This window comes from Plectrocnemia conspersa, unplaced genomic scaffold (genome assembly GCF_051122295.1).
Source record: "Plectrocnemia conspersa isolate PC_06_02 unplaced genomic scaffold, ASM5112229v1 ptg000001l, whole genome shotgun sequence".
Lineage (NCBI taxonomy): Eukaryota > Metazoa > Arthropoda > Insecta > Trichoptera > Polycentropodidae > Plectrocnemia > Plectrocnemia conspersa.
Window position 1 is genome coordinate 13,191,057 of NW_028277165.1, and position 23,179 is coordinate 13,214,235.

General features: G+C 34.9%; 1 protein-coding gene across 10 annotated transcripts; it reads left to right on the forward strand.

Moving 5' to 3' along the window:
* The first annotated feature begins 498 nt into the window (after positions 1-498).
* Positions 499-23,166, forward strand: Ufd4 (ubiquitin fusion-degradation 4-like). Of its 10 annotated transcripts, none has more exons than XM_088196552.1 (39): positions 499-658; positions 3,405-3,436; positions 5,146-5,285; positions 5,354-5,469; positions 5,539-5,797; positions 5,875-6,050; positions 6,614-6,765; positions 8,955-9,333; positions 9,406-9,570; positions 9,641-9,773; positions 10,400-10,583; positions 11,387-11,609; positions 11,748-11,963; positions 13,220-13,255; positions 13,844-13,976; positions 14,046-14,176; positions 14,235-14,618; positions 14,683-15,086; positions 15,671-15,970; positions 16,050-16,250; positions 16,319-16,602; positions 17,528-17,735; positions 17,805-17,958; positions 18,030-18,220; positions 18,532-18,651; positions 18,914-19,179; positions 19,250-19,595; positions 19,656-19,863; positions 19,934-20,204; positions 20,274-20,386; positions 20,451-20,637; positions 20,704-20,844; positions 21,008-21,131; positions 21,195-21,494; positions 21,559-21,755; positions 21,826-22,039; positions 22,106-22,347; positions 22,411-22,555; positions 22,627-23,166. In XM_088196552.1, exons 3-39 carry the CDS (start codon positions 5,146-5,148, stop codon positions 22,762-22,764), a joined length of 7,581 nt encoding a protein of 2,526 aa, XP_088052678.1. In that variant the 5' UTR covers positions 499-658; positions 3,405-3,436; the 3' UTR covers positions 22,765-23,166. The 10 variants fall into 10 exon arrangements, with proteins under 10 accessions (XP_088052678.1, XP_088052703.1, XP_088052695.1 ...); XM_088196577.1 differs by having other exon boundaries at positions 18,030-18,208; XM_088196569.1 differs by having other exon boundaries at positions 18,036-18,220.
* Positions 23,167-23,179: the final 13 nt, after the last annotated feature.

Consider the following 23,179-nt stretch of genomic DNA (forward strand, 5'->3'; position numbering starts at 1 on the left):
GTTCGTATTATTTAATTTTATTATTTTATGATATTTTTAAATTTCTTTTACATCATGAAGTGTTGGGGGTAATTTTCTTCAAATAAATAAATTATGTATTCTTTTTTCCTTCGCAGCCAGTGTCTCTTGACTTTTTGTTGTATTTTTAGTTTACTTTTCAGAAATATACTGATACTATTTACTGTTTCAATGTTTTTTTAAATATTCGAGTTATAAATGGACTTTCGTTTTTTTTTTCAACAAACACTGTGGTTATATTTAACGATTGGGTAAACGTACGGTGACATTGTTTAGATGTCTAGAAAGCATTTAAGAGAGAAATTGTAACATGGAACGAATTTATGTTAAAAAAATAGTATTTTAATTCCTTTGTCTCTATTGAGTTTCACATTGAAATTATACTTTTGAAATTATAGTAAAGTGGTAAATAAATCGTCGGAAAAATTCGCAATATCGAGTCATCGCGAATTGTGGCAGCGGTGTTTTTCTGCGCTGGCCACCCCGTCGCGATCGGAGAAAATAAGCAGTCGATAGAGGAGAGTGTCGAGAAGGGGAGCAGTCGGTCAGCGCTTCGGGGCACGGGGCACGGAGCACGGGGCTGAGGGGCTACAGGCCGAGCGGGCAGGGGCTCAGTCAGCCGCGACGCCCCCGCAGCACGGTCTGACATTGCTAAATATACACACGCACGCACATACTGCACACACAACTGCGCGATTTCACTCACGAACGGGACGTTTCGCAACCGAGCGTTCCCACGGACGTTTTTCTTTTACCGTCTTTTGGCCTAGGTCGAGTCGAGAATGAAAACCCTTGACGTTTACGCCGTTTTGGTTCGATAGCAGTTCATTTTCCTATTTTCTAGACGATTCGTCTGTGTCACTCCTCGGTCGAAAAGAGTGCGGACAAATCGATATTCGGTGTAAATAATTATTTGTTGAATAATCATTAACATTTCTGTTCTTTATCGGTGGGGTGGTATGAAGTCTAAGCATCCTTGATATCTTTTCCTTAAAGAAGCAAAGCCGTCAGAAATTCACGCTCCGAACATTTGGCTTATGGAATTTTACGAAATAAACAATCGACCGTTTGTGAATATTTCTATTGAGAAGCACTGACTTTTAGATAGTATGTGGCTGACCTTAGAAAAACTACAATTAGTTACATATCATACAATAAACGAATTGTTTGTACATTACTGTTGGTCAGAACAGTGAACACATTATGAATAACTTTTTCCAACAAATCGTTTTCTAAAGATTTACCTTACAAAGTATTTATTTAAATGAACATATCTCAAAATAATTCCCTGTTAAATAGTACCTTACAAGAAGTATTGCAATGTGAAAATGTGTCTTTCTATAAATAATACGTCTTTCTGGCAGTATCATGAAAATATTGTTCTTTATATAAGTAGAGATGTTAGTCTTTTTCTCAATGTTACGTTTCGAAGATATTAAAATCTCTCCCCCCAAAAATAAATAATAGTAACATGGGCACGAGTTTGTGCTTCCCACGGCTGTCCTTAAATTTGCCGCCCCTCAAACACGAAGGTAAAATAATTAAATTTAAAACACATCACACATAATATTGTATGGTTCCCTGACTACTTTAGTAAACCAAAAATGCCTCCTGTGGCAGACCCCGGGAATAACTTGTTGATAATTTTTTAATACAAATTCATTTTTTAAAACATTATTTTAATTATTTACAAATAATTATTTCTTAATTTCTTAATTAAGATGTAATACTAGCATCATTTATCAGTAAACCAAGTATTTTGTATTTATTTAAAAAAAGAGATAATGACACTTGAAGAGGAATAAACCCACTAATTAGTCGCTGATGTTTATAGAGTTAATACAAATATATCATCAAGGAGACTGTTTCACCATAGAATAGATAGTTTTTTCAGGAGAAACATTTCAAAATATTAATTATAATAAAACATCCACATCTCGACTGAGATAAATAATAGAAACAAGCAACAGTTTTTAGTTCACAAGGCACCAGGGATAGACAAACTTACTGGAGAGATGATGCTCTGGTTACAATAATACATATAGTAATATGTAACGCCTAAAAAATGAAATAATACTAGAAGACTGGATGACGGCAATTATTATCCCCATATGGAAAAAGTATATACAGTATGTATATACTGTAACATATACAAAGTATTCTCAACATGTATAGAAGGCTAGAAAAATATGCCAATGAAATACTGGGTGAATACCAGTGTGGATTCCGAGCCAACAGGTCTACCATAGATCATATCCACACAATGAGACAGATACTGGAAAAAGCCTATGAATATTATATAACACTATTCATAGACTTTAAACAGGCTTTCGATAGCATTCCAAGAGAAAAAAATGTTATATGTTCTGAAAATACTAGGCATCTCGGATAAATTAACGAGATTGGTTAAAACAATATTAAAAGGCTTAAAAGCGATAGTTAATACACAAAAAAGTTTGAAATAAAATCTGGTGTCAAACAAGGGGGATGCATTATCCACATTCATCTTCAACCTTGTGATGGAAGTCATAATTATAAATGGATATATGGATTGTAATATATCCTAAGTGCTTGCATATGCTGATGATGCAGTAATAACAAGTAAAAGTAAACAGAGCATCACTAGGACAAGACGAACTTTGCGATCAGTCAACATGAGACCCAGTCAATAGACAGTATCCAAGTGGGATATACACGTATATGAGCGTTAATAGCTTCACCTATTTAGGATCTTCACTTAATGATTGAAACATACTGAACGAACAAATTAGAAAATGTATTCTACTTGGAAACAAACTTTATTATGCATGTTCAAAAGTCAGTTATGATATTCAGAAAAAAAAACTAAACCAACCATATACTTTGTCCCAAATCCGTGAGCACTGATCAAAAAAAAAACAAATGGAAAGCGTTTGTTATTCTGCAATATTATATTTATTTATTCAAAATACACCCCTTCTGAGTCAATACAACGCTAAAGTTGATCATAGAACATTTTTAAACATCTATTGTAAAAAAATTCTGGAAGTGCATTTAAGGCCTCGGTCTAATCCTTTTGGACGTCATCAATGGTGTCAAAACGTTTTCCCTTCAAGACCAACTTAATTTCTGGGAATAGCCAAAAGTCACAGGGAGCCAAATCAGGTGAATACAGAGAATGGCTGAGCACTACGATGCCTTGATTGGCAAAGAATTCGCTTACAATCTTCGTTTTGTGCACTGGTGTTGTTACTGTGCAGCTTGTATATTGTAAAATTTAAAACATTAAATTTTGCTACATGTAAGGGGATACAAAAAAAACTCCTCATTATTCACTCATTCGTCTCATCTTTTTAATTTTATCTTCCCTGTGTGGCAAACTTGATTAACGTATTATTTTTTTGCAGGTCTCACCAAACATCCCTGTTAAGTCACCAAGGTGAGTTTGATAATGATTAAATTCAGTTTTTTGGTTTGTTTATTTAAATTTTGTGCAATATTTAAAAATATACAAAAATCAGTAAAAGCTAAATTACATAAAATTATGGAATATGCTGATATTGAAATCACACATTTTATCCTTTGGTGCTTTTTAACTTTTAATTTTTCGTGTTTATTTTTACTGGTAAATGAAAGTTAAAAAATTATAGTAAAATAGTCTTTCTTGTGTATCACTGGTATTCCCGCTGAACGTTTGTGTGCCATTCTAAATATAGAAATTTGGTTATATTTTAGATTCTCACAGACATGAGTTGCCAGATATTTTTTTTAGGAAAAATAATCAGTCCTAATTAAACTACAATAACCATAATGTCAATCAATATCAGACTTTCACATTTAGACATTTTTAGGTTAGATGCAAAATACATTGTACGTAAAACCTTTTATATTTAAGGAATACTTAAATTTGACCAATCGAATGCATATAAAGTGGTTTGATTTCGAGCCAGTAACTTTTTGTTGGTGGACTAATTTGAGAGTAGAGTGTAGAGATTTTGTGAAGGAGGATCCAAGCATATATGTCAGTGTAATAGCGAAGATATTCGGATCAACTCATTCGATGGTCGACATTTGTTGTCGATCGGTAGTGTCTAAATTAAACCGATAGGTATAACATTATCTAACGTCAGTGAACTGAATGCAACGTGTCAATGTGTGTCTTTCACATCTGGTGCGACAAAAAAACAACCTTCTTAAGGCACATTGTTACTGAAGATTAAAAATGAAGCATTTATGGCACCAATAAACACCAAAGGCAATGTAAGTAATGTAGGTATTCCACCAGAAAGGCAAGTCTAGTGATATTGTGTGTGTAGCGGAATTTAGGAGTAATCCGTTTTGAATTGCTACAAATTAATAAATGCAATACGTTGGTCGTCTATTTCCAACAATTCAAGAGATTAAAGGCGAAACTCGTCCAGGGCTGATCAACAGGCATTGTGTCATCTTACACCATGACTATGCGAGCTAAAAAAACATTTTGAATGGGGATTGTTGCTTTATATACATTATTCTCTGGATCTCTCTCTCCATTGGATTTTTATCTGTTCTACGTTTTACAGAAATTTTTAGACATACATGTCTTTCGATATAGAAGGAAACTCTGCTGGCTTGTATTATATTGATAAAACCAACTAAACTCTTTATTTTATGTGCTTGCCACCTAAAGTATGTTTATTTCATATAATTTAAGGTTGATAAATCACTTGAATTTAGCGAATTATGAGATTTAACATTAGATTTACGAAATCCGTCAAATTTACGGGTTTCTGGTTTGATTTGTATCATACAGTATTTTTTCTGGGGTTTTTTTATGACTTTATATTTGAACAATCCAAAACACTATTTTTTATATTATATTAACACTATTTTTATTTTTGAAAATTAGTCAATATATACTTATTTTTAATGACACCCATCAAATTGACAGATTTATACCGGTAAATCTAGTATTAAAGATTTGCATAAATATATCCATAGAGAAAAAGGGTAAAAAAATTAATATACCAACCAATCATTGAAACAGTCACACTACATAACATCTGATCACATGACTAAACCTAAGCATTTGATTGGTTGTTTTTAAAATAAATATCTGATGTTGATTCTAGATGTCACATCTTGAATAACAATTAATTTGTATCTTAGATGACGGAGGTAGATCCAGAAACGCTTTTAGAATGGCTGTGCACCGGACAAGGCGAGGAAAGGGATATGCAGTTGATTGCTCTAGAACAGCTTTGCATGTTGCTGCTGATGTCCGACAATGTCGATCGTTGCTTCGAAAGGTAAATATTTTTACTGGTATAATTAAAAAAATGTTGTAATCTATTCACAATTGCGATTTTTGTTTCAGCTGCCCTCCGAGAACATTTTTGCCAGCTTTGTGTAAGATATTTTTGGATGAATGTGCACCTGATAACGTTCTCGAAGTCACGGCTAGGGCCATTACTTATTACCTGGATGTTTCTGGTTAGTATTTTGTTTTAAAATTTGTTTATATAAATTTGTTCTTAATTTATTTTATTTATGATTTTGCAGCTGAATGTACCAGAAGAATTGTGGCTATCGACGGAGCTGTGAAGGCTATATGCAGTCGCCTACTCACTGTAGAATTAGAAAACCGAACTAGCCGAGATCTAGCCGAGCAGTGCATCAAGGTCCTCGAATTGGTTTGCACCAGAGAGGCCGGAGCCGTTTGGGAAGGAGGTGGTTTACCTTGCGTCTTAGCTTTTATCACAGAACATGGATCCAGAGTTCACAAGGATACGTTGCACTCGGCAATGGCAGTGGTTTCCAGGTAGTGTGCTCAAAAATATATTTAAAATAAAATATAAACTATCACCATGGTTTTATTAAATCTTATCTTATCTATAGGGTGTGCGGTAAAATGGAACCGGGAGATCCAGCCTTGGGTGGTAGCGTAGAAGCGTTGAGCGTTCTTCTGAGACATTCTGATGCGAGGGTAGCGGATGGTGCTTTACGTTGTTTCGCTTCTTTGGCTGATCGCTTTGCTCGTCGTCAACAAGATCCTGCTCCGCTAGCTCAACATGGTGTGAAAAATATAAAATTACATACTTGACATTTTGCATACTAGGCATATTATTTCCAAAAATTTAGCCGCGCGACAGGTTTTATTTGCAGAAATTAGAATCTAAATCTATTTTTTTTAAACAACTTTTTAATTAGTTAATGTTGTAACGTAAAATTTGAAATACAGTTTCGTAATGATTGTTTTTGTATTCACAATGGTAAAATCAATAAACGTCAAACTGTGGATTCCTTATCAATAAAATAAAAACTTAATTTATGTTCAGAATCACCAAATATACATATTTTTATAATAAAAACAATACAGATTATGATAAAATGTAATACCCTTTTTAAATTATTTTAGTAAATATGATATTAGTAACATCTGTGGACAAAGTGCTAAATAAGTATGTTACGATAATTACGCAGTTTGACGTGTTTTTCTTATATGAAGTTAAAATGAGAAAATGCACAAATTTCTGTACACGGACGCAACCTAATGTTTTTAAAATGCGCAAATTTGTGCACACAGTATTCAATTTGTTAATAAATGTGTATGTTAAATTCTTCGAATTGTCAACAGGCTTAGTTGAAGAACTTGTGAGAAGATTGGGTGCGTGCGGCGGAACCACGGAAAACGCAGAAGAACCTTTGCCGTCTCATGCTCACACTTCTGTCTCAACAACTGTTAGTTTATTGTCGACACTTTGTCGAGGATCTCCGCAAATTACTCACGTAAGATATCTAATTTTCGTATTGTACTACTTCAAATAATTATAATACAATTGTGAAACAACAACAATATAGTAAGATTTAGTAATTGGCTTTTTAACCCTTTCGCTGCGGTTGGCATCTATACATGTCATCAAGAAAACCTATAGGTTCCATGAATATTTAAGCCTTGTAATAAATATAATATAAGGCTAAAAATCCCTCGAATTTATTAAACTATAAGATTTCAAAAAATTATGGAATGAATATGTACCCCATACATATTAGCAAAGTTGAAAATGGCGTGCATAAATTCCACCCGCTGTAAAAGGGTTGAACATACTTAACACATTGTTGTCGGGTGATTTCGCGCATTGTTTCAAGCCTGGCGCGGGCCATTTTTTAGCAGCCGCGGAATTTTTCGGAAACGAAGAATTTCCGCGTTTTTTTTCGGAAACTCGCCATAACTTTTATACTATACAATATAAAATTATGAAATTTTAAACATAGACTTACCATAAACAGTACTATCAAATGAAGAAGAAACATGGAGGTTGACAGTTTTATATTCACTGGAAACTTGCGTTTATTTTGCACATAAAAGTACTATAAAAATGTATGTAATAAAAAATCGAATTAAACACTAAATAAAACTAAAATATGGCACAATCTGTTTTTATGAATAGTTTTTCAACGTATGATATCTCTAAAAACACGTACCTCTGTGTAGAGGTATGTCAAAAGATACATAGCTACACTTTTGGCCCAATTATCAATAATCAGATAAATTATCCACACAAAATTCATCGTCAGATTTATTTTTATCGGGTGAAAACATTTCGGGGTGTAAAACTATTTTTTAGACAACCGAACGACCGAACATTTACGCGTAACTGTAATGATGTCTTTTTTTTTTATAACAAGTCACAGATGTCGCAATGACTGTTGCTTGTTATCTACCCCAGGTCAAGTTTCATTGGAATTTGTTTTGTTTTCTCACTCCCAACCATCCCTTCTTTTACATCAGGTAGAAAGTAATTCCTCGAAGTATCTTGAATAGAATTGAACATAATAGAAGATATTTGGGATAACAGGAATTGTTTATAGTTCGTTATTTAATTTTTTGTACGGAATAAAAATTCAATATCAAAATTAGTACAATACATTTGGTGGAAATGTAATAAATGCGACGACGAATAAAATAATGTCTTTACTAAATATCAAAGCAGTGACATCTAGCTGCTGACAACAAAAAAAAATGCAGTTCAAATTACACGGATAAACACGTGAGCCGACTTCTAGCAACAGACTACAAAAAACGGATTTTTACGGGTCCCGCAATCCAGCAGCAATTCCGCAAAAACGGAAAAATCCGTGTCCCGACAACAATGTGTTAATTTTCATTATTTTTAAATTTAATTTAAATAATTATCCAAGTACCTACAACAAATAGCTTCAAAAACTAATATTTATTGCACTCAATTGTCAACACAATGGATGAAGACGATTATACCATTTACCACGTTGAAATTGTGCTCTTTTTCTCTGAATCCAAGAGCATAAACTATCATTCAAGGTTAATAGTCGCTTTATGTTGCTAAAGACTTTGAATCCCCCAATGCTTTATAATAAAATGCAGTTGATTTTGAAGGCATTAAAAACATGCAATCCTAATAAGAATTCGTTCATTCTCAGAATCCCATCGATTCTTAACGAATTATTTGTCACTCGATATCATTGCCATTGAAAATTTACTTTTCAACATCAGTTATTTTAAACCATTTTTTAAAAAAACATGTTCCGCGATCATTTGCCAGTTCTAGGTCTGAGAGGCGAGTATTGCTTCCTTTTTTTGACCCTTTATATTGGTCTAAAGAAGCAAGCGATTACTCCACACTGGATAACTGGAGACCTGCTGCAATAATAATAAAGATATGGCAAATTTTGTTAAAAATAGTCAAAACCTATACCTAGTTATAAAACATTTGAAACTAATGCCATTTAAACTCATGAATTTTTACTTAACATCAGGTTATCAATCTTTGTATCAAAAATTAGCTACTTTCCGGTTCTCTAATAGCCAATTAAGATACAAGTCAATCTTTTATCTTGATTATGTATGCTACTTGGTAAAAAATAATTCCTTAAGAAATATTTTAAAAACTTGAATAAAGGACGTAACTTGTAATAATTAATGCTTATTTTATTTTTAGAACTTAGTTAGGTTAGATCTGTGCGCAGCGATCGAGAGAGCCGTGGCCGCTGACGAACGCTGGTGTCTAGAATGTATGCGACTAGTAGATCTGCTTCTCGTTCTGTTGTGTGAAGGAAGACACGCTATTCAAAGGTCGAGTGGTGGGGGGGCATTGTCCGGTACTTCGGCTAGTTGCCGTCGAAGCGAGAGTGCCAGTGGGGACAAATCACATCGGCAACTGATTGACTGTATCAGGAGCAAGGATACCGACGCTCTCGTGGAAGCCATCACATCGGGAAACGTAGATGTGAATTTTATGGACGACGTTGGCCAGACGCTGCTAAATTGGGCAGCCGCGTTCGGCACTCATGAGATGGTCGAATTTTTGTGCGAAAAGGGTACTGTTTCAATTTCGAAATTTGTTTATTGAAATTGTGCAAATTTATAAATTTTATTTAAAAAAAAAATAGGAGCCGATGTAAATAAAGGACAGCGTAGTTCTTCACTTCATTATGCAGCTTGTTTTGGCCGTCCAGCTGTGGCGAAAGTGCTCCTGCGTCACGGTGCAAATGCTGATTTGAGGGATGAGGATGGAAAGACTCCGTTGGATAAAGCTAGAGAGCGTCACGATCAAGGTAAAGTCCTATTTTTAATGTACTTATTGTAATATTGATGGAATGTTAAGATAATTTTAAAATGTTGTAGGACATAGGGAAGTTGCCGCTATATTGCAATGTCCTGGTGAATGGCTGGTTGTCGGAAGTTGTAATGTTCCCGATGCTGAAGCTGAAACTGCTCACCTTCAAGGAGATAAAGAAATGGCACCCCATTATCTCAAGTAAGTTATCAAATAATAAAGATTATATTATTAACCGCTTAACAAGCAGCTTTTTTCAAAGTTTTAATAAACGTTTATTTCACTGCGGTAAATGCATTTACAAACATATAATTAGCACACACGTGAATCATATACTGGCAAATCTTCGCAGGAATTAGAACTTGAAATAATTTCCTTACGACAATAGTTTTTACTTTTGTCAAGTCTGGTGAATCGAGTAGGTTGATTAATGGTATAAATCTGTGTTTTATGGGAATGGTCACATACAATGGAAAAAGAATTTTTTTGAATTCAGTTAAAATGCTTAAAAGTTTCGCGTTCTTCGTGTATTACTCATCAAATCAAATTTGAGTAATTAATGAATATTCTAGCATCATCTTAAACATTCTCACGTACTTATTTTTTATTTTTAAACCATATAAACACACTTGTACGAATATAGTGTTCAACCTTTATTCATAACAATATGCACTGTTATATACTGCTTTACTTTCCGTATAATTTCATGTGAATCTAATGATGTAGCGTCAATCAGGGAATTGAATTGCCATTAACACAATCTAGCTATTTTTTCACTCTTGCGTTGTCCACCAACTAATAAATCAACCCTTTTTTTCATTATCCAGACGTTTATTGCCTGTGTTTTGTGGACGATATTTGGGATCCGTGGTGCCAGGTGTCAGACGTGCCTGCCTCAGTTTGGTGAGAAAGATGGTGCATTACTGCCCTGCTCCATTGTTAGTCACTCTCAGCGAGCCGCAAGCTGCTGCATCTTTGACACAACTCATAGCTTCTGTTTTAGACAACGAGGTAAGTATTTTTAAATTTGTAGTTGAATTATATACCCCATTTATATCGAGGTTTAAACATAGACATATCGAGGTTTAAAAGTAAAAGAAGCATGCGATTAATGACAAGCAATTAATTATCGGTAGTTGCATGTGAAATGACGCAATGAATTACTTAATATAATTTTGTTAACCCAATTTTATATATTCCAAAACATTGCAGTTAATTATAAGAAAGTAAATTTGCAATAAGTTATCAGTGTTTTATTGTTATTTTGGTATATGTCGAGGGTGGTCATTCCGTTATATAGTCAGGCGTATTGCAGGAAGCGACGTACAGCTACTGGTGGCTCAACAATGCTCGTACGGTGTCTACTAAGCATCCTGCTCATCTCTACATAAAACCGCCAGTTGTGGTAAAAATAAAATGACCCAAATGACCGGTTGCTGCTCCTCTTTACTTTTTTCATACCTTGTTCTATTGCCGGCAAACTAACAGTTCATCTTTATATGTGTATTAGATAAGCATATACCCGAGCACCAGCTGATAACGAACTCATGAACAACAGTGACTACATATTGTCATTGTATACATTTTCATATGTCATTGATTCAATCTCGATATTCCTCTTATTATCAATCTTTGAGTGGTAGTTAAGATAAGTTATATTGTGATTTTTTTTGTACATATTCAAAATGACAAATCTCATCTGTATTAGGGACACATTATTAATTACATTACAGTGTGATATCATTTCATTGATTGTGTCTGCTATACTGTTTTTTTTTTACTATGATTTCATCAGTTTATTATTAATTCAACAGGAGGACGAAGATGGTCAAATTGCAGTATTAACTATAGCCGAAGAGCTGATGCAGAAAGCTGGAGATATATATCTGGAGCAGTTCGCCCGATTGGGAATATTCTGCAAAGTTCAGCAATTGGCTTTGACAAATGAAACTGAAAAAATCACTCATAACGATCAGTCTACACCTGTTGGCACCGGAGAAATCGCTTCCGATAATGGATCTGAACAGAACAACTCAGGTGACAATATAGTTATAATAATATCAAAAGTTCTCAGTTTGTCAAACACTTGATAAGCTTGAAACTTGCTAAAATAAAAATAGCGTTATTTTGGTTGCATCTTATTTTCAGTGTTGATGTGTATGATTTTAATTCTAGCTGAAGCAGACGACGCCCAAGAATTAATATTGGGAGGTGCTTATTGGTGGAAGGATTGGTCTCTGTGTCGTGGGCGCGATTGCTTGTACTTGTGGAGCGATTCTGCCGCTCTGGAACTAAGCAACGGCAGCAATGGATGGTTCCGCTTTATACTAGACGGTAAATTGGCCACAATGTACAGCAGCGGCAGCCCGGAACACCAAACCGATAACACTGGTAAGATATTACTTTAATAAAGTATGATTAATTTAATATCATTTATTAATAATTTTTCAAAAAGAGCAGTTTATCAGATATTCATTATGATTAAAAACATATATATTTGATACTACAATAATATCTCGATACCGTATAGCTCATAGGTATTGCAAATTCCATTAATGTTTGAACATATGTATGTATATATTTTAAATGTTAATTGATTGATTAAAAAATACTTGTAAATTATCTATCGTGTCACAGATTCTTATGAATATTGCTGTAGGTCATTTTCATTTTGGTTTAAAGTAAAGCGGTATATATCACAGTAGTGCCATAAATTTGTGTAGTTTTTTTATTCTAATCAGGGGCAAGAAAAAAATAAAAGCAGAATTTTAATCAGTTATGTATTTTCCATCTGAATCTAGTACTATTTGCTATATAATTAACAAGTTTTTAATAATAATATCTTAAATTTCTTTTGGTTTAGAGGCAAAAAACAAAGAGAAGCTGTTTTTTTTTATATTTTTGTAACATTTTTAACTAGTTGACAAACAAATAAATATTAAGTAAAGTTTAATTGGAACTTTTTGTGAGGCCTTTATGAAAAAAAGGCAAATTTCGGATGTGATGAAAATGAAAATATATTTTTTAAGGCATTCAGTTTCAGAACCACAATACACGAACGATCCTTCCATCGCGAAAATGCCCCTCCCAAAATTGTGCCGCCTGGGGCGGTCCTCCCTCCCCAAGTTACGCCACTTGGCAGCAGATTTGCTTTTTTGAATAAAAACTATATGTCGAATGCATTCAATTTACTTCCATATTGATGACTATTTTCTCGTGAAATTTGTACGTGTGGATGCTAAGTCAGGTCTAAATAAACTAACAAGAAAGTCTCAAATTGCATAGCAATTTGAGACTTGTAAAATGGCATCTATTTATGGCATTACCGATATTTCAAATCACGTCCTTGAATGATTCATAAACATGCTTACTCATATACAACTTGAGATGTTTGATATTTATAAACAATAAAGTTATGAAAAAAATGACTATCAATGAAATAAAAAGCTTGTGATAAATATATTTGCTTTAATTTAATATATCAAGATTTTTATGTAGGTGTAATTTAATGGTTCAGCTTTATATTTATAAATTATATCCATATTACAATTGTTGTGTACCCTCTTTGAATTGTACCATTTTATTTTGCTTGATTTTTCATTTCATTGTATTTAACCTACCCTCTTTTTATTTTTCTCCAATTATAGGCAAAGGAAGAAATTCTGACCCCCTAACCAGCGAAGGTAACGCACCCTTCATTTTTTAACAATTCATATTTTTATTTTATCAGTTCAAACTTCTAGATGTACAATATTATCAAGCGCACTAAATATAGTCATACACATTTTGATACATAAATTTTATTGAGATATATTTGAATATAAAGAGATGAAGCGCTTATTTATTATAAAGCAAAAAAATATAACATCATTTCTTCTAGTTCGATTAGTTGTTTTTTTAATATTTGCTAATGTTTTGCAGTGTATAATTTACAAATTTAGTTCACCATGTTGATCCACTTATATTTTGTTACAACACTTAATAATTTTATGTATCATTTGCATCTCTTCAAACATGGACAGTCAAGCTATGTACTTTTTTACGATTGTTATTCACAAATATTATAACAATTAAAAGACGATCTTTCTGCTTGAATGTACATATGTAAATCTATCGAGAAAATTAATAATTTGAACAGTTAAATTTAACTCTGTACTTTTACATTTTAACTTTATAAATAAATAGTGTTTCAAGTTCATTTAAAATATGAAATTTGTAAGGCAACATTTTTATTTAATAAATAATTTATTGAATTTTTACACATCAAACAGAAAATCGTGGCGAATTCATAGAAAAGCTACAAAGAGCGCGTTCTGGTATTAAAAATGCAGTACCGCAACCGATTCTCTCTCATCCTGGTCCAACAAAGCTAATTGTAGGAAATTGGTCTTTAACATCCAAAAAGTAAGCGATTAATGTAATATATATAAAATCATTTCATTTCCGCATTTCATTTATGCATTTCTGTTACAGAGAACGTGAACTCCAAATTCACAATTCGGATGGTCAACAACAAGCCACACTTTTAAGGGAAGATTTGCCTGGTTTTATATTTGAATCAAATCGTGGAACAAAACACTCTTTTACTGCAGAAACTTCTTTAGGTAACTTTCTTGCACTCCTAAGTCGCTTCTACGTCATGTACAATTTGCAATCTTTCAGGGCCAGAAATCGGCGTCGGTTGGGCTGGTGGTACAGTGAGAAAAGCTGTCGCTTCCAGTACTAGATCTGGTCGACCTCGCGGCCGCGCCGAAGCTCTCCGGGCTCAGATAGCCTCTCGTGCTCGAGCGCTTTACGATACCCATTTTGTGCGTGCACAAAAAGAACCACGCGGTGCTGTGGCCGAATTAACCATTTTAGTAGACAGTTTAAAAACTGTCATACACACTCAGTTGAATCATGACGTCAATTGGAAACAAAATTTAAGAGACACTTTAAACAGCTTAGGAAAATTATTAGAAGGCGATGGTCTATTATCGGCTTATGAAATCCATTCGTCAGGATTAGTTCCAGCTATGAGGACTTTACTTTATCCTCATTCTACCGGTAATTGCTTTTTATTTATAAGTTTTTATTATCATTTTGTTACTGAATTTTATATGATTTTTAGACGAAATGGGGGTTTTCGAAGCTGAGCAACTGTGCAATGAAAGGACCATCGTTGTCAAGGATTGGGCTAAAAGTGGAGGGGCTGGTTTGTTGGTACGGCATTTAATTGCAGTTCTAGAAAATGTCGAACGGCTTCCAGTCGTTGCTTACGACGCTCCTCCGGCCGCTCCCGGTCTTCAAATATTGACTAGACGCCTTCGGTTCCAATTAGAGCGAGCCGTTGGCGAAACCGGTTTGCTAGAAAGGACCGGACGCTCTCTGCGCACCGAACCACTAGTCACAGTTCGACAACTGGAAAAATTTATATTAAAAGCAGTGGCTCGTCAATGGTATGATTTGGAACGCACCACCTTCCATTATCTTCGAGTCTTGAAAAAGAATCTACCCGTTTCATTCACATATCAGGTATGAATTTTATTTGTATATATATATATATTAGCTGTTTGATTTGATACTTTTTTGTTTTAGAATATATGTGCAATTATACTTAATTCTTTAATCTCTAAAATACACTAACTGAAAAAATTTGTTACCATGCCCATGGCTATTCATTGAGGTAACCAGGTGACCTTGGGCATGGAAACAAATGATTAATTTATAAATGATATAAAAGAAAAATCACAATAGCACAAAATTTATAACTTCTGATAACATTGAAAATAAATAACAAATTGCTGTAATTTTGCACTTTTTCCATAAACATAGGATAATGCAATGTATATGTTTAATAACATTTTTTTTCAAATTTATTGTTTTTTAACATTTGATTTGGCATAGTACTTAAAATTAATTTTTAATTGTATATTTTATTTGTGGCAAAATTCTTAATATATTATCAATCTATGACCCTTCCAAATATGTCAATTGTTCTATTATAGATTTTAGAGTAAGTTATCAAATCTTTTCTCAGACAGTCAATGGGCATCTTGAGTTTTATTGGATAAAATTTATATGAATAATGAAGCAATCTGATTTCTTTTCATGTACAGCACGATTTCGACGAAAATGGGATAATTTATTACATTGGCTCGGATGGTGGCTCTTGCGAATGGGTCAATCCTGGTGCTCACGGTTTAGTTACTGTGTCGTGTTTCGACGGCTGTGGCTTGCCCTACGGTCGTTCTGAAGATATTCTATCGCGCGACACTCAACCGCTTAACTGTCACAGCAGCGATGATAAACGTGCTTGGTTCAGTGTAGATCTAGGACTCTGGGTGATACCTTCAGCCTATACTCTAAGACACGCTAGAGGCTACGGTCGTTCGGCACTTAGAAATTGGCTCTTCCAAGTACGTTCTATTTAATTATATTGCATGTGTATTTAAATGAAATATAACTAATATATTTATCTTTTTCAATAAATTTTAGATGTCTAGAGATGGAAGTACTTGGGTGACCTTATTGGCTCATGCCGATGATGTTCTTCTGTGCGAACCTGGAGCTACGGCAACTTGGCCAATTGATTGTTCATTAGAGAGCTATCGTCATGTTCGTATTCAACAAAACGGTAAAAATGCTAGCGGACAAACGCATTATTTGTCACTGAGCGGTTTCGAACTATACGGACAGGTACCAATAATATTAATGTGTTTATATTATAAATGTAACATATTAATTCTGTATTTTTGCTATCCTAGGTTGTCGGAGTGTGTGAAGATCTAAAAGCAAGTATTCCATCGAGCACAATAAAAGAGACTAATACATCGACAATTGAAAAATTAACTATGACTGGAAGTAACAACAAAGAAGCAGAAGTAAAGGCTCGCAGAGAGCGCCGTATTTTGAGGGGACAGTTTCGATCGATGGGGACTGGCGCTCGTGTGGTTAGAGGATTGGATTGGAAGTGGTGCGATCAGGATGGCCCTCCACCTGCTGAAGGAACAGTATGCAGCGATGTACATAATGGGTGGATTGATGTCAGGTAGTGTATTATTTGCGTGCAATGTATTTCAAAAAATTGTATGATTATTTTCTAGTCCCACAACTACACATGCCTAAATAGCATGTTCCCAATTTATCGTGTTATTGGGGGGTCTACTGTATATCAATGGTCCTTAAACTATTTAATAAACAGGCTGGATAAAGACTACTTTTATTGGAATCATATTTTAATACACTTTACTTACCTTTTGAGGTTAAATATTTTTTTTTCTTATTAAATTAAATCTACTGCGGTCCAATTTATTTAATCACAAAAATTGGGTTCTTACCTATTATTTATGTACTACTTATTTAGGGTATACCTTATACCCGTTCCAAATTCCATGTTTCGACTGTTTGTTTCATGCAAGGGTCTTTTACGAATTCTTCTTAGTAGTCATAAATGTAGGTAAAAACGACCCGTTCATCTGTAGCTGATTGAGCGGAACTGCTCCCGTATCTATCTCCATTGCACAACCAGTTGCAAGTGGGGCTGTGCGATGGAGATAGGTACAGGTGGCCCCCCAAAATATTTTACTGCAAATATTCAAATCATTTAATAATATATTCACTTAATTTACTTGTGATTTTATCAATATAGAAATTCGTGTTAGTTTAGCATGTTAGTATTGTTTATATTTATTAATTCGTATTTCTTTAATTTGAAGTTATTGGCTTATTCTTAAGATTTGGAAGGTTATAAAACTTAAATATCAAACAGTGTTGCGAGGCATGACGTATTTTAGTTCCGCCACTGATTGAAGATTTTAAATAAAGGACATTTTAAATGAGCAATATATAAACGAATTGTTTATGCATTACTGAGCTAATATGGGTCAAATTAAATTTATTATATAATTTATGGCTTTGTTATATAATTTATGACCCAAAAAAAATACTTTAAAAAATTTAAATGTTTTATTTAGATGGGATCATGGAGTACGAAATTCCTATAGAATGGGAGCCGAAGGGAAATACGACTTAAAATTGGCGTCAAACACTGTCCGAGAAGACAGGGATGGCGCCGGAAGCCCAGCTCCATCGTCCACTATACCGACGCCTCGTTCATCTCGTCATCTTAATACCCGTAAATCTCTTTCTACCCCGAGTCTACCCGATGCCACTGACAATCAGGTATTTAAAAAAATATAAAAGCTTAAATATATGACTATATATCTCATTAAATTATTTATTCTTTCTTAGGTTTCTGTGGCGTCTACGGAGCAGGCAGCTTCTGCCGATAACTTGTCCGCTAAACAAGCAGCTGAAGCTATCGCCGAAGTCGCCCTACCCCATCCTCCTCCAAACACAGTCGATTTATCAACAATAAATAACTCAACTCACCACATAAATACAGGTAAATTGTATAATCCTTCTTAAATAAGCTTAAAAATATAATCTTAATAATAATGACAACACATTGTAAAGATTTAGCTACAATTGTCGAGTCCCTGACGCTCGGGGAGGTTATGGTGATGCGAGGTCGTGGTAATTCATTGAGGCGTCATCAGAGTTGTACGGACACACCGCCACCGCCGCCACCTTTGGCCGCCACAACTATCACAAATATCACAAAACCTTATCCGGCTAAGGATCCCCACGTTTCGGTGAGCATCGATGTAAGATTCTTGTTTCTTTTTTTTTTAACAATGAGATGTAAATATTTATTATGTTAATTATTACTCACAAATGGCAACATTTGTGCTTTGCTGATTTAACAATTTATACTATGTGTAAATAAATGATTACTAATACATTTGTACATACATATTACAAGGGGATGGTGAAATAAAGCAATATAAAACTGATCAACATATTGCTATTTTAGGGTTCGATTAATTGAAAAATTTCAAATGCGTTCTTTACTTCTTCTCAGAGTTCGGTATGTGAAAGTGAATATGTACAAGCATATCGTTGTATTATATTACAGATATCAGATAAAACCTCTACAGGAGAAGCAGTTCGCAACAACACAAATAGTATTCTCTCTGGTGAACTACCTAGCGCATTACTCGTCAACTTACGCACTACCCCACAACTCCATATATCAGTAATACATGCTAAACTATTATTTTAACTTTATGTAGTGTTGTTTTTAAAATATGTATATATTAGTATGAGAAATAAAGTGGTCGAGGTTTTCAATCTAACTAATTGCCGAATAGTATGCATGTTTTGTAATAAATAACAAGAAAATTTATGAACTTCATATTGTATATTTAGATGTAGTTGTTTATATAGTGGCAAACAATCAATAGTGTTAGTTTCAATGTAGTTATTATAGTAATTTGATTTTATAAAAATACTTTTAGTGTGAAAACCAGATGGTATCTGACTGCTGTGAAAAGAAAGATTCGCCACGTTCATCCGGTGCTAATTCTATGAGTGCAAGCGAACCGAATCTCACTGGACGAGGAGGAGGAGGCGGAGGCCGAGAATCAAGCCGCGTCGAAGAACCTCAGGGCTTATTGGAAACGTTTGCAGCTATGGCTCTCCGCCGAGGCCCGGTCCATCCGCCTCAACCGCCCACTAATAATATGCAACAGTCAAACAATCCTGGTTCTCATTTATTTCCAAGGTGGGGTCTCAATCTTAATGACGTAAATTTAAATAATAAATTATTTATGATATATCAAATGAAAACGTAGGGGACCAAATGCTGTTTCGAGTCTCGTCAGATTGGCTCTCTCTACAAACTTCCCTGGGGGCTTATTGTCGGCAGCGCAAAGTTATCCCAGTCTTTCTTCTGGTCCGCCGAACGCTCCCGGAGCACCTTCAACTGCTCAAGTCGCATCTGGGGGTCTCGGTCAAGCCCTGACAATGAGCTTGACGTCGACCAGTAGCGACAGCGAGCAAGTTTCTTTTGAAGACTTTTTGGAATCGTGCCGTGCGCCGACGCTTCTCCCTCCCGGATATGAAGACGACGATGAAGGCGACGATGCAATGGACGATAACAACGAAGACGATCCTCACTATCAAGAAGGGCATCCATTGGTATGATTGCTTTATAGTTTATTTAGTAAAAAAAACTTGTTAAAATCACCAATTTTATAGGTTATGGTGTCACGAAATCTCTTATCGTTGATGGAAGAAGATGCGTTAGAAGTAGCTGCACGTGGAAATAGTGCCCCAAATGAAGCTGGAATAGCAGCCACTAAGCGGCGATCGTGGGACGACGATTTCGTACTAAAGAGACAGTTCTCGGCTCTAATTCCTGCTTTCGATCCTCGACCGGGTCGTACTAATGTTAATCAAACAACAGGTATTGTTGTTCTTTTGCTCTGAAATTTTACGATAATGGTGTGATGTATATCTTATCGATTGTTTCATAGATCTCGAAGTTCCACCACCCGGTATTGAAATCAACACTGTGGAAAGTAACGCCGCCAGTGCCGAAATGAGCTCCATAGTTGGAGCCGGAACCGTTCGTGGGTTGCATCTTTGGCTTCGAGTAGCTAACGGTTCTACCATGCCATTATGGGAGCATTCCGATTGGACTTTATTCCGAGCCGTGCAAACTTTGCAAATGGAAAAGTGTTACAGTAGTAATCAATCGACTACTCGACAAGAACGTCACAAGAGGCTATTTGAAAATACTTACACGTGAGTATAGACTCATCGAATCTGGCGTCTAGAAATTATGCATGATTTAATCTATTTCTTAAATTATAGAATATTATATAAAGAAGCCGACACTTCAGATAACTCTGAAGCTCCGTTGATATCTGCCGCTGATGATGACGATGAACCGACAACTCTAACAGAAGACATCGATTCCATATCGGGTTAGCAATCTGTCGACTAATCTTATAAATAAAATTATTATCTATTTTAATGCGTCGTGTGCAGGAAAAACGTGCAACGGAGGTTCTGAATGCGCCGTTTGGGAAGTTGTGAGTGTTCTTCGAGCTCTGAAAGTTGCCGCACCGTCTTCCATACTTCCGTTAGATACTTTCCTTAGCAAGAAATTAACTGGTAAGCTGCAGCAACAGTTGCAAGACGCTCTCACGTTAGCTGCCCACTCGGAACCTGGCTGGTAACTATATATTCTATGAATTTATTTAGATTTTATGATAACTTTTTAATATTGAATACGTTTTAGGTGCTCTCAACTAATGGATTGGTGTCCCTTCCTTTTCCCGTTCGATACTAGGCAACTCTTCTTTGGATGCACAGCATTTGGAGTATCACGAACTATTGTGTGGTTGCAGGCCCAAAGAGATCAAGCTGTTGATCGGCAGAGGTTTGTTAAATTGAATATATTGACTGAAAGAAATTAAAAAACATAATATGAAATTATAAAATTATTTATAAATAAAATATGCAAGCTTGTACTATATTATGTTGTTAAATATAATAAGTATGTTGTATCCTTTTTTTTATTGCTAATTTACATTTTTGTAAAGGGGTCCTTCTGTGTTGTCACCGCGACGTGCAGAATTAGAAGCTCAAGAGTTCAGGGTGGGTCGTTTGAGACATGAACGAGTGCGTGTACCACGTACTCCTAATTTATTAGAATGGGCAATGCAGGTAATTTCATCATTCACTTGTATTACTTTAGACTCTTGTTAATTGTCTATTGTTTGTGTTCAGGTGATGACAGTACATTGTGGCCGTAAATCAGTACTAGAAGTGGAATTTGCCGGCGAAGAAGGTACAGGATTGGGTCCAACTTTAGAATTTTACGCTTTAGTCGCCGGGGAACTCCAAAGAAAAAACTTGGGGATGTGGCTATGTCAAGATGATGATGCTAAAGAAATACATCCCGACAGTAAAGCAGGATATTACATCGTTCGCCCGAACGGTCTCTTCCCTGCGCCCGTTCCTCAGAACTCGACCTTTTGTGATCAACTCTGCAAATACTTTTGGTTTTTGGGAGTGTTTTTAGCTAAAGTATGCATTAAAAAAAAATATTTTTTTTTGTACGATTGTTATATTATATTTTATTATATAATAGGTATTACAAGATGGCCGTCTCGTCGACTTGCCATTGTCTCGTTCCTTTTTAAAAATAATGTGCGGCGGGGGTACGGAAGCCGGCGGAGAGGGAGGCTGCACTTGCGTACCTAGACTGCCAGTTCACTCGAGAGCTCCGTGGCATCGTCAAGTACTCGCTTTCGATGATTTGGAAGACATAGATCCAATTAGATATAAGTACGTTTCTCAATACTTGTGTATTATTTAAAATAGACTGGAATAATTTACTATACGAGTACTTTTTAAGGTTCCTCAAAGATCTAGAAGCAGTATGTGCTGAAGGCGAAGTGATTTCTAACAGCGGTGATTATTCCGACGAAGACAAAGAAGAAAAATTGTCTCACTTGGGATTACACGGCGTATCCATTAAAGATTTAGTACTCACCATGGTTTATACGCCAGCTTCTTCTATTCATAATTATTCTCATGTGCCGTTGTGTGAAGATGGTGAAAACATTGAGGTATAAAATCATATATTTACATATTAATCTGATGTTTCGTTATGTTAAAAATTTATGATTTTACAGGTGACAATAACAAATTTATCGGAGTATATACGTTTAACTTCCGATTGGATATTGTGGAGAGGCATTGCACGTCAACTAGAGGCGTTCAACGCAGGATTCGCCGCTGTATTTCCACCGCGTCGCTTACGTGCCTTTAGTCCTGAAGAATTACGCCTTATGCTATGCGGTCAGCAAGCTCCGCATTGGACTCGCGAAGATTTGTTGAATTACACAGAACCAAAGCTCGGTTATACTAAAGAGAGGTACATTTTTGTGGCAAAATATAATATTTTCTGGATATATTGCTAATTTGTGTCATTTTTTAGCGCTGGATTTTTAAGACTAGTTGACGTGTTAGTAGAAATGGAGCCTTCCGAAAGAAAGGCTTTCTTACAATTTGCCACTGGCTGTTCAAGTCTTCCACCCGGTGGTTTAGCTAATTTGCACCCACGTCTAACAGTTGTTAGAAAGGTATTTAGAAATTCTTCAATTCTGTGTTTTATTCATAATTTACGTTGTATATAAATATCGTTTACTTATAGGTTGATTCGGGTGAAGGTTCCTATCCTTCGGTCAACACATGCGTGCACTACCTCAAATTACCCGAATATTCTTCTAAAGAAATTTTGCGCCAGCGTTTATTAGACGCCACCAATGAAAAGGGATTTCATCTTAACTAATTTTCTTGAATGTAAAATACGAATAACACGTGTATATTTTTTAATACAATGCAATATTGTTTTTTCTAATAAATTTAAGATTGTATTTAAACTAAATATGTATAGTAAATATATCGCTTGGATTTTTATAAAATATTGCATTTTATTAAAAAAACATATAGATACAAAACTGATTTTTTGCTGTCAATCTTATTATTATTAGTATTTGAGTGAATTATGTAAATTTTAACAATTTAATTTGTAGTTAAACAAAATCCCAAAATTAGATCGAGATACAGATAAGTGATTAATATTCTTTGAATAAATACAATGTTGAACAATTATAACTATATATATTTTTATAATAAAATTTATTTTTGTTGATATGTCTGTGTTATTAGCTTAATAAAAAAATTCTTCGAATATGATTTTACTA

Excerpts from the sequence above, each read along its gene's own strand:
- Ufd4 (XM_088196552.1), top strand. The coding sequence starts at position 5,146 with ATGACGGAGGTAGATCCAGAAACGCTTTTAGAATGGCTGTGCACCGGA. Across the intron at positions 5,470-5,538 it reads TTATTACCTGGATGTTTCTG|CTGAATGTACCAGAAGAATT; the intron begins GTTAGTATTTTG and ends ATGATTTTGCAG. Across the intron at positions 19,180-19,249 it reads GGTTCTCATTTATTTCCAAG|GGGACCAAATGCTGTTTCGA; the intron begins GTGGGGTCTCAA and ends ATGAAAACGTAG.